At 42.5% G+C, this 27,386-nt stretch overlaps 2 protein-coding genes across 3 annotated transcripts; both read left to right on the top strand.

The window, feature by feature from the left end:
- The first annotated feature begins 2,961 nt into the window (after positions 1-2,961).
- Positions 2,962-4,470, top strand: si:ch211-161h7.8 (thiosulfate:glutathione sulfurtransferase). Of its 2 annotated transcripts, XM_062379827.1 has the most exons (5): positions 2,962-3,063; positions 3,416-3,494; positions 3,583-3,705; positions 3,801-3,963; positions 4,336-4,470. In XM_062379827.1, the coding sequence occupies exons 2-5, from the start codon at positions 3,488-3,490 to the stop codon at positions 4,391-4,393; spliced, it is 351 nt and encodes a 116-aa protein (XP_062235811.1). In that variant the 5' UTR covers positions 2,962-3,063; positions 3,416-3,487; the 3' UTR covers positions 4,394-4,470. The 2 variants fall into 2 exon arrangements, with proteins under 2 accessions (XP_062235811.1, XP_062235813.1); XM_062379829.1 differs by lacking the exon at positions 3,416-3,494 and having other exon boundaries at positions 2,973-3,063.
- A 2,581-nt stretch (positions 4,471-7,051) lies between these two features.
- On the top strand, positions 7,052-27,351 carry drd3 (dopamine receptor D3). Its single transcript, XM_062379606.1, has 8 exons — positions 7,052-7,172; positions 8,911-9,243; positions 14,833-14,945; positions 18,193-18,329; positions 19,950-20,143; positions 22,968-23,033; positions 24,162-24,537; positions 26,237-27,351. Exons 2-8 carry the CDS (start codon positions 8,953-8,955, stop codon positions 26,431-26,433), a joined length of 1,374 nt encoding a protein of 457 aa, XP_062235590.1. The 5' UTR covers positions 7,052-7,172; positions 8,911-8,952; the 3' UTR covers positions 26,434-27,351.
- The last annotated feature ends 35 nt before the right edge of the window (positions 27,352-27,386 follow it).

The following is a 27,386-nucleotide window of genomic DNA, read 5'->3' as shown; positions in this document are numbered from 1 at the left end:
AATCCCAAAAAATAAAGGTAACTTTTAAGTAAGGCTGTCAAATATATGTAGAAAAGTAGAAAATATTTTCTCTGAAGTGTGTATCAAAAGGACATGGACCCACACACATGGGAATTTGTCCATCTTCTGGTTGTGCTTAGTTCCTCACGTGAATCAGCAGGCGGTGTGGCCTAGTCGGATTAAGAGGACAGAAGGTTCCAGGTTCGAATCCCACCCTCTCTCTTCCTCATGGCAGGATGTGCGCAGTTCGGTTCTGCTCAGGATGTGCGTGCGCATTTTTTTTTTTTTTTTTTTTATATTAAATTTCTTTTATTTTATTTTATTTTTTTAAATATATATATATATATATATATTTCTTTTTTGTAAACTGTAAACTGAACTACTTTGTCAGACTGATGTAATTTGAAAATATCCACCGTTATCCTCAGGAAGACAAGACTTTTGAAAAGTGCCTGCAAATTGTTGGGTGATAAATGAATACAAATAAAACAAACTTAAAGACTCGGGAAATGTGTTTGAAGATCGAATAGTGAAAGTAAAGTTACAAAGCTGTTTTTACCGTAATGAGTCAAACAGCGCGGTTCCATTTGAAAAGACGGTCTGAATACAGTCGAGATGGCGAATCTCTCTTTTTAAATGATAAATTAGTCTCTTGTGCCGCCCTCTCGTCATTTTGCACCCTAGGCAACCGCCTATGTCACCTGTACAAGGAGCCGCCCCTGCTCCATCCCCTGCTCATTAACCGCACTGACTCTGGCTACAGATAACTTCAGAGGCAAAAGATGGAAGCTTCATCTTTACTCACAGAATTTGGTTTCAAATTGCTGGCATGTAGAAAACAGTACCGTCTGCACAGTCCCATGGGAACATAAATGGTTTTCATGGAACCAGACACCAAAGATAGATGAGTCTCAGTAATTCAACAATGTGCTGCAGGGATGTGATGCACCAGCAGTGACAGCTTTGAAAGGTGGCTGTATTCAGGCAGTCAGAAATCAAACAGATATCTGTGGGTGAAAACTTTGCAGGTTATCGCTGCAAATCTCGAGGGCTGGCGAAAATATTTTTTAATGAGCACAGAGTAAGACGAGAGTTCAGCAGTGATAATGAGGCTGCAATGAATATATTCGCTCACAATGGCTGAATTATGCCATCAGATGGGGAAGATCTCCCCCTGGGGAGTGATGAGTTAAGCTATATGGAATATTCCTTCATCTGCGGGTGGTGGGGGGCGATGGGAGAGCGGTCTTCACTGACCAATACAGTTCTGGAGACTGGGAGGCTGCCAAAGGGATGAAAGTGTGTAATGATGGTGAAAAAAGGAGGAAACTCACACAGAGACTGTTCACTGATGGGGAAAAACAATTATCTTTTTATTATTTATTCAAAATAGGTCAAAGGAATGGAGTCTAGACGGAGACAAGTAATGAGAAATTAGGAAGCACATGTGTTAGGATTCTTTTTTTTTCCACGAACAAAGTCATGTTAAGAACTTGGGAGATGTTGTGTGAAAGTAGAGTAAAGTTACATAACAAGAGAGCGCTGAATGCTTGAATTGGGGTTCTTCAAAAATCCGGCTAAAATATAATATTACTCATCAAGTGAAAACGGTTTGTGAAGATGAAAAAAATTGCCAAACTTTGGGATTAGAAACTTCGATCAGATCGAATAATATTTGCCTATGCTTCTGTGGGTGGAAAGAGTTAAATCATCGGAGTGACAGTAGTTTTTTTTTCTTTTATAAGAAACTTGGTTGAAAGATTCTACAAGCTCAGGCCTTCAGGGTGATTTGAGAAGTTTGCTGCAGTGCTAGACTCCCAGTTGACGTTTATCTGAAATGCATGAATCAACTGGGGATCTTGATTCTCAAACTGGCTTTAAACTATTAAACAAAACTCCCAGTTTGTCAATATTGTCTTTCAGAAATCCGCAAGCACTCGTCAAATGCAAACATATAGATTTTTTCTCTGTCAGGTGTTTGACAGGTGCCAGCAACTGAATGTGCAATGGACCAGAATAGGGGAAATAATGCGGTTTCAAGTTTGAGGGGCAGCTGTGGCTCAGCATAGATCGGGTTGTCCTCTAACCAGGAGATCAGAGTTTCGATCCCGGTCTCATAGATAAAGACCCAGTCAAAAGGACAATGTCAGAAGATTCAATATAATGTCAAAATCAATTTAAATATTCTAAATAGTGCAAGATGGAGGTGTTTGCTTGACATTCAACAAAGTGACAGGGAGAAAGCGTTCTGATCATAAGGAGAACATTCAGAAAAACGATTGACACTAATACTGAAAAAGACTCTTTCAATAAAGACTGTCGAGGAAAGAATATATCCATTACTACTTTGAGGAATGTGTTTGATATTGTTTACATAAAGAACAAAACTACGAGGAACGTTTTTTTTGTGTATTTTTGCTCTTTCTGATGTCTGTATGTTTGTCGTTTTATTGTATTTAGGAGAGTTGTATGTTGTTTGTGCATTTTATTGTCCCTTCAGGTACAGATATCTTTCGATTCGAAAACAAACTGGGAATAACACACTTATCGTACTATTCACACACCCCCCCCCCCCCCACACACACACACACACACCGAATGAGTAATAGTGACCTTGAGCACACTTCACAAGAACATCACGAATCAGATTATATTCACATTCAAAACAACCTTATCTTTCCCCGCAGGGCGGTTCTAAATTCTATAATCTATATTTTGTCATCAGACCCAGTTCATATACGAACGTTCTGTGTCCGTGATCAAAATGGCGATAATGTGTGAAACGTTTTCTGTTGTTGTGAGGTAATGATGCTTTTGCTAAAGTTTTACTGTTTACCAGCTGAAGACGATGACAAATGCATTATTTGGTCTGAAGCCCTGTGTGCGTGAGCCTGTGAGCCGGTGATCGTCTCCAGTGTCAACACTCCTGAGATATAAAGACTGTCTGTTGTCTGAACTGTGCACCTGTCGTCCTGATGCTGTCTTGAAGTTTCTACCAGGTTGTTGCAGGAGTGAACTGCAGGTCCAGTCCCACCTTTGGTTCAGGTTTACAGACTTTTGCAAGTATGAAATGTGGAGAAGCTTTCAACAAAGGCAAAAAAAAAAAAAAAATGTGCAGGCCGTCAGCTATGTCCAACAGGAACAACTTTAACTATCCAATACTGATCCTGTAGTTCTATGTGTCTGTTTTAAGTTTGTAATATGCTAATATTACTATATATAGATATTGTTTTATATTTGATTTTAAAATGTTCTGTTGCCTAATTAAAGCAACAGGTTGAGCATCTTCTGCCAGTGTCCTCACAGTGAATGGACAGCAGGCGCTTTAGCCAGAGTTTTCCATGTGACTGTCAAAAACGGAGAGTCTGGTAAACTCTGGCATTTTGATTTGTAACGGAGAACAATGGTCTGTCAGGGGCTGAGTTGAGTGAAAGCTTCAGTTTACCCTCACACCTGCTGCAGAAGTGAAATAACCAGGTTTCAACCAATGGACGGTGAGTTGCAGTGGTTCCACGTTTCAGTAAAAAAACGGTTTAAACTTGTAAAAAAGGTGGATTTTGTTGTTGTCTGTCCTGTTTCCAGCTTCAGTGGTGACGCACTTGCAGCTGAAGACCATGTTGTGCGTCCGTGACATTCAGCTGTTCGATGTGAAGAGTCCTGATGAGCACCAGGCTGGACACATCCCAGGCGCCGTCAACATCCCACGTGAGAGATCACACGCGAGCAAAAGTAGGATAACGACGGTTTTCCATGGGTCCTTTTTAACTGCTATGTTCTTTGCGCGTGTGTGTGCATGTCAGTGGGAAACCTGGAAGAATCCCTGAAGCTGTCCCTAGAGGGCTTTAAGGACAAATTTAAAGTGAAGGCTCCTGGGAAAGATGACGACAACATCGTATTTCATTGCAGAAGTGGGAAAAGGAGCGCCAAAGCACTGGACATCAGCCGGCAGCTGGGATTTAGCAGGTAAAACAGCAGAGTCTGTGGAGGAGCCCTGCAGCACAAATTACATTAATTCATTGTAGAATCAAACTAATTAATGAATTAATTAGTAAGTATATTTATCTAGAAATAAAGTACTCTATTTAAAATTGCAAAAAATACATACAGACATTTGTTTTACATTTTATCATTCATGAATGCTTTATTACTAATCTACATGACATGCATACTGTGTATATGCATGGAAATAACATGAAATATGCAGTATCATACAATTCGTTTTTGTTACTAGGATCCTATGAAAGACCAGTTTAAATTAAACTGGATTTGCTGTTTAACTGGGAATTAAATTGCAGACAAACTAATTCAGATTGTGAATGTGTTTCTTCTTCTCAGGGCGAGACATTATGAAGGAGGCTACACTGAGTGGGTCGAGAAAAATGAAGAAAAGTGAACCCAAGCTGAATTCAGCTCTTTGTAATCACACAAACTCCATTATTGAAAAGCTACAATAAAACACAAAAGATGACACATGAGAGTTTCGGTTACTGTTCATATCATATTTACTGTGTGAGTTTCTGTTTGCATTCACATTGACTGTCACTTTATTAGTTATGAATTTCTCTTCATATTGACTGTTAATTAAAGATTAAATAAGAAAAAAGGATTTCACATCATTGACGTGTTACAGTTTATTGACTGATTCAAAGTTTACAGTCGGGTTTGTCAAGTTTGACTTTTAGACTAAATGATGACGAACATCCATAGTGTCCTTGTGTCCTGCCTTTGAACTTTATTACAGATACACACTACACACTTGTTATGGAAGTTACAGTTATATCATCAAGGTGACTGTTGTTGTGTAACAGCCAACATTGAGATGTATTATCTATTTTTAATTTCATTGCATTAGTGTCCAAAAAATACAATTCAGTTGCAAAAATAAAGCCATATCAAGTAAAGGCAAAAAATATAAAGAATAAAAGCCTCAATCTAAAAGTAATCAGGGAAGTCATACATTCATAAAACAAGAAAAAAAACTGGTTTAGCTCAAATATAACAATAATATTGAATGCATTTTAAAAAACACAGCTGCATTATGACATTCCATAAACATTAATTTTTCTGTGTAACTTTGAGTCTTTTGTCTTAATTTCAAACAAGTATTTTTGTGTATACTTTGCTTTCATATACCTCCTTTAGTCGGGAATGTGCCACAGAAGCAGTTTGATCCCTAGTCCAGAAGATGGCGGCAAAATTCCAACCAACACAAAGACAAATGTTCCTCTCCATATTTCCACCACACGTTTCCTTTATCGTTACTGTAGTGATGCGCTCTCAGGCCTGACCTTCACACTGGTATTACTCCAGACAATTACAGGTCCTTTTAAGAAACAGATCTGTGAGCAGCTGTCAAGACCTGGATTGACACAAGGTCTGCACATCACTCAGTCAGAGGGTACTGCCACTGTCCCCTCCACCTTCCCATATATCCACCCCCGAGGAGCTGTTTGCAAAGCATCAATTGTATAGCAGGTGTCTGTGTGTGTGTGCGTGTGTGTGTCCATGTGTGTGTTTGTGCGCGGGGGTGGCTGAAGGGCTAAATGCTCTGTTTATAATCTCGGTCTGGAGGTCATGAGAGGACGGACAAGCAGCTTGGACATGCTTTTAATCCAGAACACATTCCCCTTTCTCTTCTTCTCATACATTATAAATCACCACGCCAGTAAGGCAACAGCAATTTCAGAGCATACAAAAGCATTATACACCTCCAGATGCTTCCATTCATGTAGGAGAGACTGAGATTGATTCTCTGAATGTTGCAGAGTGTGCATAAATGGAGGTGAAGGGAAATCTGTCTTTAGTTGTTGAATGAGTGGAGGAGCAGTTTTTGTGCTGCAACATCATCCCAAGTCAGAATTCAGCAGCACAGCCTCAGTCCTGTCAAGTTACAAATGCACGGATTCCTGCCAGTTTTACAGTGCGATGAATTAGGATTCTCTCCATCTCTGCCCGGCACAGGACACATTTTCCAGAGTGCCGCCATTGAGATGAAGGATGAGTCAAATTTCCAGTGAGCACCAAGGACAGTGTGGCCACTTCCAGATGAGCTGGAACGCAAACTGACTGCGGGTTCATGGTGAAAAACGAACGGTTCAGATTGTCAGGTGTTGTGGTTACAAAGAGCAGTTTATCAATCTCCAGCGTTGTTATCATATCTACAATGTGGCTTTGCTTTTGCTGCCATATCTTAAAGACATTTGGAAACAAGAGACATGTTAATGATAAAACCCTCCATTGTGCATACAATTGGGAGCCAGAGAAAAGTCTTAAACAACATAACAGGAGTACTTGTGCAAGTTGGAAGAAAGAAATAACACCTTCCCTTGGTTCATTGGTTCGGTCTCATTGGCTGGGTCATGTGCTGGAGGAACCCATGCAGGGTTCTTACCTTAAAATGTCATGTGGAGGATGGCAGAACAGAGCAGGTTTGCTGGGAGTGTGGACACCCTATAAGACATTTTTTCATCTGCACTGAGATTTATTTTTCTCACTTCCTTGCAGGAAGGGGGTTTGTAGAGCCATGTAGGACACATCTATACATTTCTTTCAAGCATTGACCCAGAGTGGCCTTATTTACTGGTTTTATTAGGTCAACATTAGACTATTTTTAATGCGAATGACACTTCCAGCCAAGCCCGACCCAGACTGGTTCAGGGTCATACTGAGGAATACAGCCATGGGGCATGATGTCAGCGCAATCCATGCAGCTATAATAACTCCTAACTGAACGAGTGGAAAAAAAAGATCGTATTCATGATGAAGTGATGGATGTGGTTGTAAGGATTGGTGACATTAATTCGCCACTGCATCACTTTTACGCGAAGGAAGGCGCCACCTGACGCCTCCACTCGACCACATACGCGCGCCACCGGTGAGCGCAGGCGGCACAATCAAAGTGTAAAAAGCTCGAGGCGCGTGTGTTAGCGGCTGTCACGTAGCCACTGAGCATTGCGCGTGTTTATCGTTCACCTCTATCGAAGCCGAGATCCATCTGAGAGACGCACACCTCCACATTCACCCGTGTGCAATGGCACCGACCGAGCGCTCCTCCCGCTCCTTCCGCTCGCCTCGCAGCTCCGGACGCGGTGACCGGACAACTTTTAACTCTGCGCGGATGATGCTTTTCCTCTGTGGCATCTGATGAATCCTCCACTGGGAAAAAGAAACAGGTATCTGGTGTTTTTGTTCTGCCTTTACGCACGGTCGAAAGTATGTTTTTATTTGCATTTGGTCCACTGTTTGTTTGTTGAATTGGTCTGTGCTGATTGGTTTCCTATTTGTGCCATCCTGCGTGCGCTCTGGTCGGTCATCACATAGCCAAAGAAAATGCGTTTTATGTGTAATTAGTCCTCAGCGTTTGGCTACTGGACGTTCATTTGAACCCAATCTGTCGATGCATGATTTTGAAGCATGATAACGTGCTCCGATTATCAGTTTTAATTGTATTTTGCGATAAAGGTTTGATTCCCTGGCAGCTGTTAAGCATTTCCAGACTTAAAATTAAAATGGAGGAAAACCAATTACCTCATGTGAGCGTAACCTCAAATTAAATGATACCCAATTATTATTCTTGAGTTCTCTTTAGGTCTCTTTGTGGGTAAATACAGTGAAACACTCTCCTTTCCCTCAATTAAAGGAGCGCACACACTAAGTAAGGGTGTGCACGTGCAAGCAGTTAGTGATGCCCACTTGAAGGTCAGAGAACTTCACATTAGCAGTGACTGCTGGAGGTTAATAGGAGACACAGGTCCAGGCAACAATCGAGTGAAGGGGGAAACAATTTGTATTAGTCCTTCAGCAGACCATTAACTGCAGCTCCATGAAACCTTGTATCACTAAACAAGATACATCAGACTAAAAAGGAGTGTTTGCATATATGTTGTGGGCGTGCATGGATATGGTAACGCTTACATGTTTAATGATTCATCTTCCTCCTGTTCTGTCGCATGTAATGTTGTGCCAAACTCAGGGCTGATCAAGGTGATTGGCGTCTGGTGTATCTTTGCTTCTCCAGATTCTCAATAACATGATACTGCAGCCTTTGCAGGGAAAGAGCGGAATTATAGACTGAGGACATCTTTACAAGGCTCCTGGGTTCGAGCCAAGTCTAAAGATGTCCCTGGTTTCTCCGACTTTTTCTGTCACAGAGAGAGAGGAGCTTGGATAAGATGGATCCGTTTATTTACCATCTATAGACTCAGGGATTGAGCATTGCCTCAGCACTGTTATCTGGACTCGTGCCACATAGGGGGATTGGGAATGAATGAGGGAAGGATGGAGTGCAAGGAGCTGAGGCCGGGACCGGAGCCAAGCGGACTTCTCAGGGCGGCAGCACGGAGTTATTACCCCCTCCCCAATGAGCTAACCTCACTGACAATGCTCAGCGGCACGCAGCCAGCCCCTCATTAAAGTTGCCATCTCTGCGTAGTAGTTTGTGTCTTGGTTAGACGTGTCTGAAACCATTTACGGGAAGGAAAGGGGGCTACATTTTAAAGGCTGACTGGAACCATCATTAATTGATTGCAATGCTGATGAAAGTTTGCCGTTAAGAGCATGGATATCTGCTGAGTCTCATATGAAGTTGATTGACTCCATAAGTATCACAAGGAGGCATCAATATGTGCTTCCGCTTTCCATTCAGAGGGGAAACACTCGTGCCAGGGTGAAGCCGACAGAAGTGATCCACAGGCAAGGAGCATCACTGCCGGGAGGCATCTCAACCATTTTATTTATCAGTTCATCTGCCTGTAGTGCTAGGAGCCAATTTCCCAGAAGGCCTCTGCCACTGTCATCTGATGGCCAATATGCTGCACTTCCATCTGACTAATGAGAAATGATGTCTGTGTCTGCATGTGAATCCCCAAAAAAAGAGGAAGTTATGTGACGTCTGCTCTTTTCCTTTGATAGGTCTGCCAAACATATCACCTCCCATGTCACAGGGGCGTCTCCATGGAGATGTTTAGTAGCGCTGAGCGGCTCTGGAACGAGTCGGAGCGCCTCGGATGGGACGAGCGGAACCAGAGCTCGGAGGGAGCCGAGCAGGACAATGGGGAGCATAACTACTACGCCATGCTGTATTCCCTGCTCATCCTGGCCATCGTGTTCGGGAACGTGCTGGTGTGTATGGCCGTGGTGAGGGAGCGCTCCCTTCAGACCACCACCAACTACCTGGTGGTCAGCCTGGCCGTGGCTGACCTGCTGGTGGCGCTGCTGGTGATGCCCTGGGCCGTGTACCTGGAGGTGAGGAGTGTCTGTGTTCACAACGTCTCAGCAATGATCTGAAGAACTTCTCACACGTTCTTTGCCTAACGTGCCCGCACATCCCGACACCCTCCCACTTGCATGATCCGTCTTGATCCGAATGTGTCTTTTACACATATACAAAGATATTAACATGAAATTATTGTTTTTAAACGGTTCAGATTAGATTGTTCTTGGGCAACTTCCCACACTACCACCCGGCATAAATCCACTAAAACATATATATAATTTATTTGAGCAGCTCCAACCATTTATCCCTTTAGCTAACTACTTGAGCTGTAACACATTACTTTTACCACTAACTATTATAACATAGCCTGGCTGTTTTTTGGGAGCTAAGTACTTTAGCCGTTCATTCTTTTAACTCACCAGATCCACAGTGAATCCATTACAGAGCTTTCAACTGTTACCTACTCACTATTTAATTACGTTATCTTTCAACGCTTGCTCACTATTTCTAACACGTAGCCTCATTATCACTCTCAGTATTTTAGCTCAACGGTTCAGCTGCTCCTTTTAGAACCCTCAAGTGTAATCTGCTCACCAATTACCTTTAACTATTAAGTTCAGCTGTTAATAAATAGCTTATCACAAACTAATTAAAATGATTTCAGATATGTAAATGAGGGGATCCAGTTATTTATTTTTCCTTTTTTATGTGCACTTTAGAAGTGCATTAATTGTGTTCATAATGATACGTTTTTCTGTTGTTTTTGTTAAAACCTTTTTAATTTGAACTATTTATTGATTGATTTGAATTCCGCTCATGAATCCTAATGATTTATCTTTTAATTGAATATGTTTTAATTTATTCATAGATTTCTTAGAAACATTACCATGTTACCTGTGGTCTTCCATAGAGTCGGCTTAACTGGGGGGTTAAAAGAGTTACTCCAGTTTGTAATCCTATTATTCCCCTCAACCAAAAAACATACATTTGGATATCATTTGATCAAATAAGAACTTTGATATTGATTTTCAGTTTTTGAAAGCCCCTGGCACCTGCATACGGTAGTTGGGAGAAACTGATGGAGAATTGCGAAGGAAAACAGCGGTAAGAAAAGCTGAGGGGTTGTATAAGAGTTACAGGGGATGAGGAGGTGATTAAAACCAAGTTACTTGGCAGTAAATGAGGAGCTCACAATAGAGAGGATACGAGAGGAGAAAGGGCCGCGCGCTGCCTGGGAGACAAAGTGGACTTTTGCAATGAAAAAAGAAGCTGGAGTCAGGCAAGAAAAGGACGAAGGTCATTTGGAGCTTATTATGTAGTGACAACTATGTGGGTGATAGGATGACAGTAATGATGATGAAAGGTAGTTTAGCCAGGCCAGGGCTTCACTATTCATGCAGATTATACATAATTACTGAAGGATATATTGAATATGAACAAAATGTGACTTCATCTGCTGGAGATAATTGTTTGAGCTTCAAATTAGAAGGAAGCGACTGGCAACATGTGAGTTTCATTTTGATACCTTTAAGGCAACCAGTACCAACCAGTGCTGCTGACCCTCTTGGATCCACAGAAGAGGTGCCCTGTTTGTAGAAGCACATGCATCCATTTGCTGCTCTCAGACCTGACCTGAGGGACTGTGCATGAGTACAAGACAAACACAAATCAGACTTTTGGGTTTGGTCACGTTGGCTGGGCTATCTATTTAATTTGTATGCTGCACGTGTAATCAGGGAAACAAATTGGGCTTGGGGGGAGTTAAGGCCCGAAAACAGAAAGCCTGTCAGGTTCACTTGGTTAGTTGGTTTTCGTAGATCGTTACGGCAGAAAATTGAAGTCCAAGCAGCACTGTAGTGACAATGCAAATGTCAGAGTCAGTTATCCTGCCAGCCCCATGTGAGATAACAGAAGAAAAACATCCCGGTAATTAATAATAAGCCGGCGAGACGGCTGGTTGATCATGTTTCTAACCCTAACACGTGACGGACGTAAAAAACTGTGATACAAATGTGTCAGGATGAAAATAAGGTGCCATAAACGTAGATGAACCTGACACAGACCTCTCCTCGAAAAGATAATGAGATGGAAGAGCTTTTGTTCAAATAGGTCGACGCTGTTGATGTCCTGCCTCTACCCAGGCACCAGCCCTCACCTGAAAGTTACGGAGATTACCCTATTTTTGTGAATACATCTGACCCGATCAATCCGATGTTGTGTTTTTTATGTGTGAAAGCGGCACTCGAAACATGGAGGAGTCCAAGTGCGTTTCTCACCGGATCTAAAAATCAGCTGCTTGAAGTCGAGTCGTGTTTAAGCAGCCACCCTGCTGCTCCGAGTTTGCACACTATCATCAGAAAGCATCATTTATCACAGCGGGCAGAGGTTCCAACCACAGGTCAACCAGAAAAGAAATGAACACACTCAGAGAGCAGAGTCGGACAAATTAAAGAAGATTATATCCTATTAAAGGTAAATGAAGTAACCCAGGCACCTCGGCGGGATTCAGTCAGGAGTTCAACTTCCCTGCAAGCAGTCATGCTGTTAGACCGTGTGCTCCGTTTCTCATTTCAGGGTGTAACTCTTCACTTGAGTTTCAAAGTCAGATTTACAATCCCATTAGGAAAGGGTCATTGAAAGGTAGTATGACACCAAAGTACAATGCTCATTAATTTAAAAAGAATGCAAAGGTCAGGAAGAAACACACTAGATCAGAGTCAGAGGCAAAGCCATTTAACTCCCAGGACTGGCAGTGCAAGCACCATCACCCTGTGAGCTCTAATCTGAAGGACGGCAGATTAACCTGTTTTGACCGCGGGGTTTCGGGTTTGCCTCTGCCAATGTGTTCTGGCAGGAAAAAATGAGTATCGCTCTTCCCACCCTCAGCAGGTATTGGGTATGCCCTTGAGCAAGCCACCTGATCTCTGCATGGTGCAGGTGATCTATGACTTATATCTGAGGGAAGTAGTTGCATTGGCAGCAGTGACCGAGTCCTGTCCACAATGATGTTGAATGCTGACTGCTCCATTCATGGATTTTTGTCCATGACAAGATTAATCACAGTTTTATTAATGCATTAAATGAAATCCCCCAGAGAGATAATTTTAATACAAATTGTCTCATAAATACACATTAGCCCCCCGACTTGTTATTGTCCTTCAATCACAGAACAGTGCAGTGACATGAAATGCTCCAACTCTCTCCCCCCCACCCCCCCACCCCCCATTTAGCCTTTTTGAAGTTCTAATCCTAGCTCGAGGAATAAATGGGCTCTTTCTCAGGTCATGCTCCACCCCTCCACAAACCTTCATGAAAATATGCTCAGCAAGTTTTGAGTAATGCTGGCGAAAGTCAGACAGACAAACAAACAAGCTAAAAATGTGAGATTTATATTGAACTCGTGTCACCAGGTTTGTAGAAAAGCAAATTGGACTCTTTGTATAAATGATTGGGAGCTGCCAGCCACTGTAAAACTTTTCGAAAATAAATTCTACCTCCCGGCCGTGAAGTTGATGATTGGGGAAGCGATTTATCCAAAAGGTGTAAAACAAATATGAAAATCTGCGGGGGGATGATTGGATTACCGGTTGTAATATTTGTGAAATGATTGTGAAATAAGTTTTCCACTCTCAGACACGACCAAAATATATGAGTGAGACAACATGGAGGCAGGGAACATCTGTCACGAGTGTCAGGCATGTTTGGTTGCAATTTGGCGACCTTAGAATTACCGTTGTTTTGAATTTCATGATTAGACATTTTGCACAAGATTTGATTTCAGATCAATTCCAGGGCCTTATATCATCGTCTATGATTAAGTCACCGTATAGGAAGGAGGTCATATGAAAACTAAACATGCCGCCTTGTAATTTTTGTCGCCAGTAAAAAGTTTGCCGAAGAGGGTTGATCATCTGTAAACAAAGGTGCGTTTGATTTTAAGCGATGCTAAACTTAGAACTTGATGATTACGTATTGAGCTTCCATCATCTGAGAGAGAGAGATCAAGAAGAGAAGAATTCAGATTGATGCACAGGCTGAGATTTCCTGATTATTATCCCTACGCTGCGTCCCAGCTCCACAATTCAAACTGGTGCAGTGCAACATGTATACTGCACTTACTGTCAAAGTGTATTAGTTGCAACTACAATACAAAATAGCATCAATTTGAGCATTTGTAACAACAGGAAAGTCTGCATGTGGTGCACCAGAAGATGTCAATCAACTAGTTCTTTTAAAAAAACATTTCTGACCGGGTTTTATCATCTAAGATCTTTTCAAACCACCTGAAATGTTTTATTTATTTATTTTCCGGCTGTGAGAAGCTTGTTTGTTTTTTCCTTTTTTTGTAGTTTATCATGGATCAATAGTGTGTGTGCACCAAAGAGATAAACACACTCCTTTGAATGTAATGATTCTCGTCTCTTCTCTAGTGAACTCCTGATTAGAAACACCATGTGGTGTGGATTTGGGACACGGTGTGGATTTAGCTCCAATTACTGTACATGCTGGTTCCTGCAGCTCCTATAATGTAACTTGGTTTGGTCATTCCTAGGTCTGTACCCGCTGAACACCCAAATCTCAGGTGAAACAAGAGCTCAGGTTTAGGCCTCATGTCATATGGACACAGTGTCTCCCTGTTTTTGTTCCCAACTGGTCGAATCATTTACTGCAGGTCATCCCCCTCCTCTGTTCCCCACCTTTCCAGGTTCTCTCCACTGACACCACCAAATAAAGGCAAAAAATATATCTTAAGCAATTTTCGGATAACGTCAGCCGGGTCTAACACAGATAGTTTTTTCGAAAAGAAACAGAGGAGAGTTTCACAACAGATGTTTTGGCACCGACCAAGATAAGTTAACACATTTTTTAAGTGTAAAAAGTGCCCAAAAGCCAAATCAGAATGACCACATATGGGTATATAGAATACAGTTATTTTGAGGTGTGTGTTTGTGTGTGTGTGTGTGTGTGTGTGTGTGTGTGCGCGCCTGCAGTCTCTCTCTCTCTCTGTGTGTGTAGGTAGGCGTATATTCCCATTCCACATTTAAGAGACTCAGTTGACAGGCGCTGGAGCTTGGATCCCATTCATCTTAGTCAGACAGTTATTACGAGGCATTACGAAGCCTAAGAGAAAGCCTGTCGATCTGAGCTGGGCTCTTGGGGGGGGGGGGGGGGTTGAGGTGGAGACGTTGGGCGTTTGGCTGTTGTTGGTTTAGCTGGGGGGTTAATGGGATGACTTTCAGTCCCTGTGTTTGACACGGTCTCTATCTCCACTCTCATTACATGCTTACAACATCAAGTATGTCGTCCATCATGGTGCTATCATCACAGTTTACGCTTGACCACTTCAACATATGTGCTTAATCATGCATAAATTATTCTCATTAATACCCCTATTAGCATGAACGCTGAGTTGGGTATATGAAGGAGAACACGGCAGGATATTTATTTTTGATGTAAAATCAGCCAAACCATTTCTCGTGTGCACATTTCTCCTGCTCCCCTGCTTTCCTGCCACATGAGTGCATTGACGTGTGCGCTGGCGAGGTGCTTCACACTTCACGGTTAAGATGGGGAAGAGAAACGTGTGCGTCGTTAATCTGCCCGTGTGTCCTGTGCAGGTGGTCGGCGGTGCCTGGCTTTTCAGCCGGCTCTACTGTAACATCTTTGTCACGCTGGATGTGATGATGTGCACCGCCAGTATCCTCAACCTGTGTGCGATCAGCATTGACAGGTGAGTGTGCCATGTGAGTGTGTGTGTGTGTGTGTGTGTGTGTGTGTGTGTGTGTGGTCCAATGATTGCATATGTTGTGGGGACCTAAAGCTGTTGACACAGTCAAATTATGGGGAGTTGTGTTCCTCATGGGGACAAAAAACAAGTCCTCATAATGTAAATCATTACATTTTAAGGTGAAGACATGTGTAAGGGTTAGGTAAGATTTAGGTTATGTTAGCTTTGGGTTTGTTTAGGTTAAAGTCAAGGGTATAATAAGGTTTATGCTCGGATTAGGCAAGAAGTAACTATATTTAATGTTTGAGTGGGTTATCAATTCAAGTCAATTATAGTCCTCTGACGTCATTGAGACACAAAAGCTTGCTCTGTGTGTGTTGTTTATGTGTGTGTGTGTGTGTGTGTGTGTGTGTGTGTGTGTGTGTGTGTGTGTGTGCGTGTTGTAATCGTGTATCATCCCTGATGCAAATAACATCCTCGTGAGATTTCCATTTCGTACTCTTCTCTTCACCTCGTCTCATAGATATTTCAACACAATATCTTCTCTGCTGAGACAATATTTTCCGATCACTCTCCATAAGGGGCTTCTCCCATCATATCGTCATGATACATGTGTGTCTAAGTGAGGACCTATAAGAAGATTCAATGTCAAGGGTTTACGTAGACTTGAGTGTGTTTACATCTAATTGCCTTGCATCATGTTTGCATTAACGAGGGAGCAACGGCATCAGTTCAAACCTTGACCGTAGATGTGCCTCTTCACCATACATTATTTATTGGCTTAGTTTTTCTTGTTGTGTCACATTTAATATTTAATAGCTCTGCAGGGTCTTTGAACTTACAACCCGCAGTTCAGATCCAGAGAGGGAGAATAAACGATGTGGCGTTGTTTGTATCTGAAGAGCGCGTACGGAGGAGGAGTACTTGTCTGCGCCTGCAGTTAATAAGACTTTCTGTTGTGTGCTTCCAGAAGATGTTATCATGTGTAAAGCTGGATTCCCATCCAGGCAAAGCGTGCAGCTGCCCACAGTCCCAGTTATACTCAGCATCTGTTGGCTTTTGGTGATTTAATTGCACATTTGTAAAGCTATTTGTACCACTGCAGTGGGCCTCTATTAATGCCTAATGTGCACCTGTCAACTAGAGGGCCGACGTCAGTTTTAAAACCTAATTATTCCCGTTTTGTACTGTTCTCACGTGGAACTGTTTCCCAAATAGAACTGTGCTAAATGAAAATGACCCCAAACAAATTAAAGCAAGTTAAAGCTGCAGCCGTAATGAGAGCAGGAGCCCCGGCAGGATTCGGGGTCTTTAAGGACACATATGACGGACTTCTCGTGTGTTAAAGGTGTTTTGTGAATATAAAAGGTTAAAAGTTAAAAAGTCAAAGGTCCACTGTGAAGGGAGCTCCTCTCTCCCGGACAGACAACACTGATCCTGAAGCTGCTGAAACACCTCGTCAGTTGTCCGGTCGTTAATTCAGCCATAGCAGCGTCTGTCCCTAATAAAGCCAGGTCAATCACAACAGAGTAGTTCAGCTGGCCAATCAGAGAAGACTGGAATTTATCGGGAGGGGGACATTAAAGAGACAGGAGCTAAATCCAAGTGTTTCAGACAGAGGCTGAAAAGAGGAGCTGCAGCGATGGACAGTCTGAGGAAAGTGATTAGAGCAGTTCAGGACACGTTCCTTTAATGGGAACTAGGATGTGTCTTCTTAGATACACAATGCTGTTTTTTAACCCCCCCAGGTGAATGCAGCCAAGCCTGAGAATGAACTATAAGCTTTTTACACTCATCACTCACACTCTTATAAAACACTAACAGATGTCAGTGCTCATGCTGGAGGAGGAGACCACACACAGCACAACAGTTTAGAAAAAATTTTCCATCCACTGATTCAGTTTTTTTTTGTTGCTCCTCGCTGGTTTGTAAAAATGAGTACTCCTCTTCTTCAGAACTTTTCAAACTCTTGCAGGGGATGTTTTCGGAAAGACATGACAGTGATATTTCACTCAGCCGCTCAATGTATGACCTCGCAGCAACAATATGTCTGTGTGGGGACTGGTTATCTGCGCTTCATATACACTTTCAGCACATTCTGTTGGACCATTAATTGCCTTTGTTAACACAACTCCTGACTCATATGTTTGTCCTGCAGTGCTTTTGTGCCCAGCCCATAATTTGCTTCTGAGGGATGAAGTTATGCGGAGCCCCTGTGGTTCCCTGAGATTGATTATTAGACGAGTCAACAACGCAGCTGCAGTATCACCGGCTTTGTGTGGTGCTTAATGAGTGCAAAGCCCCGGCGGCATTTTGTGTCTTTGATCGTGTACAACACCGGCATTACCTTTGTCTCTGTGTGGTTTATTTACAAGTTCAGTGCACACGCTGCAGCAAGGATTTGTTGCAGATTTAAATGAAGGGCAGTGTAAGAACATCACAGAGGAAGTTCTGGCGTATAGGACTCGCAGCACAGGTCGTGTTTTGAGTAGCGACCAAGCCGAGGAACCTTGTTTTCATCCCTCAGACGACTCCAAACAATGCTTGATCAATAAACCATGCGCAACACATTCTTTTTCGGCGCTCCGCTTTATTGTCTCAGGGTTTATTTAAGCAGACAGCAGAATGGAAGCAGGGTGAAGACGGAGTATTTTTAGTCGCCGCCTGTGTGTGTTTGGCTCCGGGTTTCGCCCCTGCGTTTTGGCCTGAGAAGAACCAGAGTAATTAGTCCGATGAGGATAAACAGTCATGGCAGTTATTTGGCACTGAACAACATAACATCACATCCATTTTGGGTCGGGGTCCAGTATAATTGCTGCAACTTCTGAGCCAAAGCTGAACCATCCTTTTTTTTTTAACAGGCTCATTATACACTTTTGGTGTGGTGTGCTGATTAACTGTTAAATCAGAGCTCCACTTGTTTTATTGCTGGATAACCATATTATTTCTGAATAGAAATGCCTGGTTTGCTCCTCCATTGTTGGTCTTCGTATTATTCACTGTCTCACAGCGGTGTATTTCTTGGCAATCCCCAAAGCTCAATTCCTTTCAGGGACGCTCTCTTCCTCCCTCTCATTATCCTTCCCTTTTACTGTACTCTACAGTATCATATCAGCACTTTTCTCCTCATTGAAATGTCACCACTGATCTCCTGCGCACATTTTCACAACTGGACTGACACTAATTGGAGTGTGTGTGTGTGTGTGTGTGTGTGTGTGTGTGTGTGTTTTTGTGTGTGTGTGCCTGGCAGGTACACAGCTGTGGTGATGCCCGTCCTGTACAACACTACCCATAACTCCAAGAAAAGGGTCTCTGTGATGATTTCCACTGTGTGGGTCCTGGCCTTCGCTGTGTCCTGTCCCCTGCTGTTTGGCTTCAACACCACAGGTCAGCTCAGACTCTGGCAATCACAACCCGACAAGATCATTATTAATACAAGACAATCAATACACATCAATTCAACTAATTCAGAAAGCTACACACAAGTTGTTTGCATGTCGGTTCACTTGGCATCAAACGGTTGAAAATAAGTTTAATGGCAAAAAGACACTTTCAACCCTGTTCAAATAATGCATTGAACTTCCCAGTTGAAATATTTAACGTCAGCTCTTCGGACAGAAAGGGCCTACACAGCAGATGAAGGCTGAACCGAAATGAAACCGGTCTACGGGGGATTCCCGTGATCCGCGTCAACACCTTCACCCGTCCTTACCGCTGTTGCCTAGCAACGGAGCTGTAGTTGGACAGGGCGATGAAGTTTTAATGTCCCCTTTGGTTTTTTAACATGTGTTAGCTGTCCGGTTGAGCTGTAGATTGATATCTACTTTTTATAAGAGCAAACATCAGATGTTGAACCACTGCGATGAATCCTCGGATATGTTGGCCAGAGAAGGATGCACCCAATGGAGCTATCATTGCTTTTTAGCTGCATTTGGAGGAGCATTCAAAATGGGACGGCCTGGACGTCGCTGTGACACAGTCAGTCTTCAAATGCAGCTGCTGAATCGGGACACAGCTACGATTGAGTTGTAATACAGGATATTTACGCTGCGGATGGATTTCATCGTCGTCTGAGGCGTGTTTTCATTCATGTTCTGCAAAAAAGGAAATTTTGCACAAACTTTTCATTGTGATGCGGGAACAGGGATAATCCACGACTCAACAAAAATAGTGGACATCTACAGTAGCTATTTTCATTTCAATAACCAGTAGCACAGATGCATCACTGCTTGCACACAATTAAGAGCATTAGTCAGAAACAATGTAAAGGGATTCACAGATACTGGCATTTGGTTTAGTCCACTTACGACCAGTGCAAAACAATGGCTGGTGATGAGAGGAATCCCGCTGTTTTGTCAGTATGCAACCACGCATCAGCAGAGGGGGGGGGGAGGGGGGGGGGTCACATTGGGTCGCATAGGGACAGGATGCTTTTACATCCTGTAAATGAAATGAGGAAAAAGAACAACATAAAATACCAAAAAAAAACTAAACATGTGTGAATCTAACAAGGGAACTGGTTCTGTCTGTCCCAGATACCTTCTCAGTGTGTATTGTGGTATGTGAGGTGTGTGGTATTGATCCAGCAGGACATCCAGGCAGAGGTAAATCATTTTTCAGTTTATTCATGCCCCTGACATGCACCATATATTTCCTAGAGCCCATCTCGCTTCCATTTACAGCGCCATCATCTAATAGATATTTAACTCATGAATTGTGATTGAGAAATTGTGCTACAGTCTATAATTATTATGTCAAATAGTCCCTTATCTTGAATTCATGGTGCAATTATGGTCAAATCAATCACACCTCCTTCTCACAGTCATGGCAGTGAGTGTGCAGCACCGTATAGATGTGAACCTACACAGAATTCGAAAAGAGGACAAGTTACCTAGGTCATTTTTAAGATGTAGAACATGCGCCTGGATCGTCGGAGTCTCTTTAATTCAACTGTAATTTGGAGGTTATTCGGTGTAATATTTGTTTGTTTGTTTTCTTTTCCCTCAGATGACCCCATGGTTTGCTCCATCTCCAACCCCGACTTTGTGATCTACTCCTCAGTGGTGTCCTTCTACCTGCCCTTCATCGTCACGCTGCTGGTCTACATCCGCATCTACGTCTTCCTCAGGAGGAGGCGGAAGAGGATCGCCTTCGGCCAAGCCAGCAGAAAGATCCAGCCGGGTTCCACCCTGCCATCTGCCGTGAGAGACACCTTCTATTTCTGATTTATGATAAGACTTTCTAATAACCCATAAATATTTACATGTTCCTTTTAATACCCTTAAACGGTCAATCAATTATTAAGTAATTTCTTTATACGTTATTAGGCATTGATAAGTTGCCTGGTCGTGGCAGGTGTTTATTCCTCTTCATTGTTTCTTCATTTGACAGTTTGACCTCTAAACAATGTTACAAAGAAGTACAAAAATGCTTTAGTAACAGTAGCCCATAGATCCCTAAGGATTGAACATATACAAAACACACTGTAAGCACCCTGGAACACAGAGGGGAGTAATGGGCTCAATTTGGTTTAGGCAGTAATTTTACATATGCTGTTGTTTTATGTATGAAAACTAACTCTTTATTGAAATTTGATATATTTTAAGTTGAAGCAAATTAGAAATGAGAAAACATTTAGAAGCAGATTATTTTTATGCAGTTTTGGGAGAGCGGTGTAGAGAGAAAAGCCATTATCCTCTGTAACAAACCCCATTATAAGAAACTGATGAAAACTCAAGCTTGAAATAACTGCTATGTTGTTTTTTTTTTGGCTCCTAATTGGCTTAGTCTCCTTAAATGCAAGGTTTTCTAGACTCTTATCTTCTTAACTTCTACAGATAGTCTCTCCACCTCATTCACAGATATTATGGAGACTGGTAATTACTGACAAATTACAGCTCACCTTTATATTAGACACTCAAAATGTGCGAGCGCTATCACCTGCCCCGGAGCCGGAGTTAACGTCACAGCACAAAATTTGACACGTAGCTGGGATAAGAGCAGACACTGGGTAAAAAGGGCCTCGCCAAGACGCTGAATTTTAATAAGCGCGATAATAAGTCACTTTTTATCGGAGGAGATGTCAAAGGAACCTCAGGAATATTAGTTTGCTGGAACAGGAGGGAGAAGCAGTGTGATAGTGAATCAGACTCTTCTATAAATGGAGGCTGAGAGCAATAAGCCATTCAGACGAACACAGCCCAAATGTAGAATGTAAATATGCGGCTCGGTTTTAAAGACGACACCACTGTCAGTGTATAAATCTGAAGATGTTGCTAATTAAACCGACATGTCAAGTTAAAAATAGTCCAAATCATCAGGAGGAGTGTGTTCTGTGACGCCTTAGAGATCATTTATACAATATCAGTTTCTGAGGGGGAAAAAGCAGGAGGAAAGAAAGGTGATATCATGCTAATGTCACCCTGCTAAAATCCTTACAATGGCAAAGCTTACAGGCTGTGAGTGTCTGTGTTCACCGGGATGATGAAGTACCCTTCTTAAATAAGCAGGGAAACATTCACTAATTAGCATCTTTATATATAGTAAGTCAGCAGCCTAGCAGAATACAGTTATGTTTTCCATAAATTTCCCTCGGGATCAATAAAGTATCCATTCATCCGACCGATGCTCAGCCCCGATAACGAACGACTGTATATAAAGATGGAGGGAACTTCCTCCCACAGTACAGTGCAGTACACACCCAAGAATAAGCGAGCTAGCAGTTGGTTAACGTGGTGCAATAAAGGCTAACAGCGAGCAAAGATAATACTGTTGGGAAAGTCAGCGAATTAGGTTTCTTGGCTTTTGCGATTTCTGAAAACGTCAGCAATGAAGTTACATTCAATATAATTGGGAAGATCAAGGACTTAAATAGAACATTCAAATGGCCGTTTCTTGTAAACACAGTAAAGACTCTTTTTAAACGTTTGTCTCGTGAATATATAACCGTGTTCGCATTCGGGGTTTGACTAAGCATCGTAGCAAATTAATATTCACCTTAGCACCAAGCAGAAAGTAAAATTTTGGTTTAAGTGATGCTAGCATGGCTAAAGAAAGTGTATTGCTCACAAGTTAAAAAGACAGTGTAAAAAGAAGTCATTGTTTTAATAAGCTTTATAGATTGTCCTTAGAAAAGCAATGTTCTTCCATTTTCTTCTATCAGCAAATTGTGCAAATGTTGGACTTTTCATTAGATGGTTGGTTCTTAGTGAGAATCTGCCCCTTCCTCTCACACGCTGTCATTTCTTTGATCACATCCATCACTCTAATGTTTGTCCCATTAACATCTATCATCCAATGATGGCTCTATCTTAATAAGCACAGGCAAGGATCCATCCAGTCAGCTGTATCTACCTTATTCTTAAAATATGGTGTACGAAAAGACGTAAATAGGTAATGCATTAAAGTAACTCAGGCACCTCATAGTTTTTCTGGCGTAATTTGGTCGAATTCTTTCCACCCCATTTTCCCTCTTTGTCTCACCCTGATGCGCAGTCAAGTGCTCTGTTTTAACAGCAGGTTACAGATAATTGGTTGTGGGATCTCATCCATGAGTTGAGACATCCATCGTAAGATCCAAGTCCTGGAGCTGTTCTGGCTGAGAGAGTTCAGCGTGTTTTGAAATAACATAATGTGACTCGATCTCAGTCGGCTGGAAGAACATTTGAAACAAGGAAGGAGCAGTTCCGTCTTCTCCACGTTTCAAAGGCGACGGGTTTTTATTTTTGCACTGAGGTTTAATTTAGTCGCACAGTGGCTCAACAGCGAGAGCGAATGGCAACATATCAGACATTAATCTTAATTCACTTGATGTATTTTGTCCGTGTCAGGGACACTCTGCCAGATTTGTTTAAAGCGTCCTCTGAGCCAAATGGAGATGAAGCAATGAGGCTCCAAGTAAATGGCACAACGATTGCCTACCTGTAAACTGACTGGGTTGGAGTGTGGGGATGGGGGGGGGGGGGGGGGGGTTGAGGTTTTTTCTGGAATATATTTTCTATCTTTTACTACCATCTGATTCCCCAGGAGACCTGTCTACAAGAAGAGACTCCCAAGGCGAGGCAAGACCTGTCACCTATAAGGATTAAAGTGGTAGGTGTCATTTTAAATTACAGATTCCAAGTCAACTGAGAGATTCATGGATAGATTTGTCAGCGCTCTAGTTTTGATGAACGCACTGTAGCCTAATTCCTGCCGAACTCTCATGCTGACTGTGTTGGCGTATTGTGACACGGTGGGAGGCAAAGCGGTTCTGTTTTTAGCTTTTCATGTGGGTCTGTCTGTGTGTATGCTCATGCACACTTGAGTTGCTTGTTCCGCTGTGTGGTCGCAGCCCAGGGGCCTGAGAGGAGCCAAGAAGCGGGATTCTGAAGCTCGGCTTGTTGCCTTGCGTCACCTGGTCACTCATCAGCTGAGCAAGGTCTGATTTAGAGTTCTGCACCTGCATAATGCCCAGACTGCTGAAAGGCCGAGAGAATAACAATGTAATTTCCCCCTGGAGGAAAGCGCGTGATGAAATGAGTGTGCGGGAAAGAAAAGATTATGAAAATAAAATTCCTGTTTGTGGCCGCACTGGAAATGCATGGAAGTGATTTGTTTCTCCTTCACCAAAGGAAAATGTCTCATTGGAGCTGTAGCTGCTGAATTAAGAAAAGTAAAGAAAGTATGTGCTGCTGCAATAGATCAATGGAAAAAGCAATAGAAAATGAATTATTGCATTAAAGGGTAATGCACAAAGGGTAATGCACGAATACTATACAGTCACATTTTTGGATTTGTGTTGAACATAAACTGTCCAGCTGTGATTTAAAAAAGATGATGGAAGTACCACTCTGCTTCCAAACGTTCCACATAAAGTCAAAGCAGAATAAAACGAAAGCAATCACTGAATAGATTCCACTGTAGAAGACGTACACTTGAAGCTGTAATAATTGATTTGCTGACCAACTTCTAGAAAAAATCGTAATCTCTTTAGCAGCTAATTGATCCAATATGTGTATATAACCTTTTAGCTGGTCACAAAATATTAAAGCTGCAGCACAGACAACCAGAACATTGTGCTGAGAGTCATTTTATTGATTGATAACATACATACATATATAGAGATTAGTGCAGCTAATGACATAACATTTTATTACAATAAAACAAATATCTAACTAATGTAAGTAGACATGTGCATTAATGCATCTCCTGATATTCATGTTCCTTTTGTGTCGACAGCAGACTGTAGAGCCGTTGGCTCCCTCCAAGCCCAACCTGCTCTCACGATGTCTGTGGCGCAACCACCCGAAGACGGGCCCGGTGGAGAACTCAGGGCTGCCCCCGGTGGACACGCAGAACTACTGCAGCATCAGCCACGCCTCCTGCGGCCGCACAGAGCTGGATCTGGAGCAGGAGCGGGGGGAGCGGGAGGCGGAGGAAACCCACCAGGACGAACAGGCCTCGGTCAGGATGAGGTGCGAGGTGAGGGATCTCTCCAACGGGCGAACGCACACGGCACTGCGGCAGCTCCCTCACCTGCACACCAACAATTCACGATTCAGGAGCATGCACGCGCGGGAGAAAAAGGCAACGCAGATGCTGGCCATTGTGCTTGGTGAGTAGAGGCTGTGTGGAGAGAGGAAATGAAATTGTATCTATGACAACTCTCAATTCAGGACATTTTAATGATGTTACATACGGAAAAATTCTTTCTGTTTTTCATACCATATGTTCTCACTCACCCTCCCTGCTCTCGTCTGACTCTGTTGGTATACCAGTCCATTTGCCTACTTCATGTGAATTTGCTGCATTATTTGCAGAAAAAAAATCAAGCGGAAATGTCCAAAAAAGTCCTGGCTGGTTACAGGTTCACAGTGTGTGTCCACACACACTCGGGAGCTCCTGACACAGCTTCCACATGCTCCAATTATCAGCCAGGTTGCTGGAAGCCTAGTCCAGTTAGCCCTGGCACAGCATAGATCCTGCTGACACAAAAACGGAATCAGTGGTGCCTGATGACATCACACTGGTGTCGCTGATAACAAGGCTGCACAGACACACACACAAACATAAACACACACACACATACACACACACACACACACTCACACACACACACACAAACACACACACACACACACACACTCACACTCACACTCACACTCACACTCACACTCACACATACATACGCACGCAAACAAGATGATCTCGACACAGCCTTCTTCCCATCTGATTTTCATCCAGATGATCATTGTTGACCTGTGATGACCCGAATTAAACTCTTTGAATTTAAAAGTTGCAGGATTTATAGTTGATGATACATAACAGCTTCTGTATAAGAAATGTTCTTAATACCACTGAATAGTGCAGGGAATTGAAATAGAGTTTTAACTGAACCTTTGCTAAACCTGTTTTAATTCCTCTTTAGCTTTTTCTAACAAGCGTGACTTCGTTAATAAAAAGGACAGATTTCCCTCTAGAAATAGTTTTCTCTTTGATTACATTACATACAAATTAAATGCCTCATTTCAAGCCCGATTTCCATGGAGACAAATATATTATGCAAGAAAATGGATGTGTTCAGTTTGCGCAGGGATTTTTATGTCAGCTCAAAACCCAACACAATGATTATGTAGTTAGCTAATTATCACTTTAAGATTAGCATATTATCAGCTAATGATGGTTTTCATTTTATTTAATCTCAGTCTCTCTGCAGTATTTGATCAGGATTCAGACATCACCTATCTGCAGGGGTTGCTGTAGTCAGGATGTAGGCGTCAGTAACTAGGTCTTCACTCTGAATTTGAAATTTGAAAGCGTCTGCTAAATGACATGAAAAAATTGTAAAATGTGGCAACACAAGAGACACAAAAGACTGTAGGCTCATGTTTGAGACTCGTGAGCAGACACACTTTTAATCCATTCTTCACATTTTAGGCCTTTTTGTTTGAAACTCTCACAAAGTAATCCGGTAAATATTGTTCCACATACATAGTTTCAACCTCGAAGATAAATACATGTAAAGCTTGACAGACCCGCTGTGCATATAGCGGCTCAGTTATATTAAGCAAAAATGAATTATGATTGTTATTGACATGAATTTTCTCTTTTTTCTCCCTCATTCTCTTCTAATCTCCATCTTCTTCACATTTCTAAACTCTTCCTCTCCTTTTATCTACACTGCAAACATTCTTCCCCACATTTCACATTCACGTTTTCTCTGGCTCCTCACCACCTTGCTCCACTTCATTTATTTCCTACCTTTCCAAACACCTGCAACCCTCAATTCCCTCTCATCCTTTTCTCCACACCAGGCGTGTTCCTCATCTGCTGGCTGCCTTTCTTTGTGACTCACATCCTGAATACCCACTGCAGGACATGCTACGTGCCTCCTGCACTTTACGGTGCTTTCACTTGGCTGGGTTATGTCAACAGCGCCCTCAACCCCATTATCTACACCACCTTTAACATCGAGTTCAGACGGGCCTTCATCAAGATCCTCAGCTGCTGAGGAAGGAGGCAGGAGAGGAAATTAAAATGGAAATGAGGCTGCGGACTCCTGCTAGAACTCTGGCCCGGTGCGTTTTGTAATCCATGACCACAGACTGCTCATGGTCAAGGAAGGCAGACTCACTTTGTGCCCAACAGGAGTTATTCAGAGGCAGCGACGCGATGAATGGAAATGAATTGACACGTGTCACGCAATAATAAATGTTAACAAAAGAGGATTTATGATTTTCTGACTCAAACAGAGACTCAAGCTTATCTTTCTCAACAGGGCCGGGACTTCATTGGAACAGTATTCCTCTTTAAATAAGACTCTGTCCCATGCATAAGGTCTTATGGATAGCACAAGGTGTTTCTCGTGGATATGTCTTGTACAGTGTGTGTCCGGCTCGTTGGCACAGTTCCCTGGTTCAGGACTTTTCGATCAATGACAGTTTTGAAACCACAGAGGCGCTTCAAGGCTGATGGATTGATCTCAAACCCGCAGTCCACTTCGTCCTGAGGCGGGCTGCCAACGCACTGTGTGGATTAACTGATGTTATACCTCCTTCATCCTACTCCATTATCTTCACTATCAGTTATTCACCTGTGCATGCAGAAATCAAAATGCAAGGGCCATCCACTTGAATTGTGCTTGAAGGATCGAAGTGGTCCCTGCCAGGAGTCGCATCATTTTGATTGTCATTTATCTTGACATGGAGGCATTGTTTGCCATGTGGATTTTTAAAAAGTGACATTTTGATGTTATGCACAGTGAAAAAATATGTGTTTTGTTTAATTGGTCAAACTTCCCCATTATTCAGCTGCTTGCCGGCTCCTCTGAAGCTCCGAGGAAGGCAGGAGCTTTGTGATCATAACACAACGAGCAAGATTGTAAACCATGTGGAGAGCAGGTCCAGAGTTACTGCAGTGTGTTGTAAATAAAAAGAAAAAGATGAACCATCTTCCCACCTTGTA

Source organism: Platichthys flesus, chromosome 21 (assembly GCF_949316205.1).
Source record: "Platichthys flesus chromosome 21, fPlaFle2.1, whole genome shotgun sequence".
In the NCBI taxonomy this organism is placed as follows: Eukaryota; Metazoa; Chordata; class Actinopteri; order Pleuronectiformes; family Pleuronectidae; genus Platichthys; species Platichthys flesus.
This window is presented reverse-complemented; position numbering and strand designations above follow the sequence as displayed.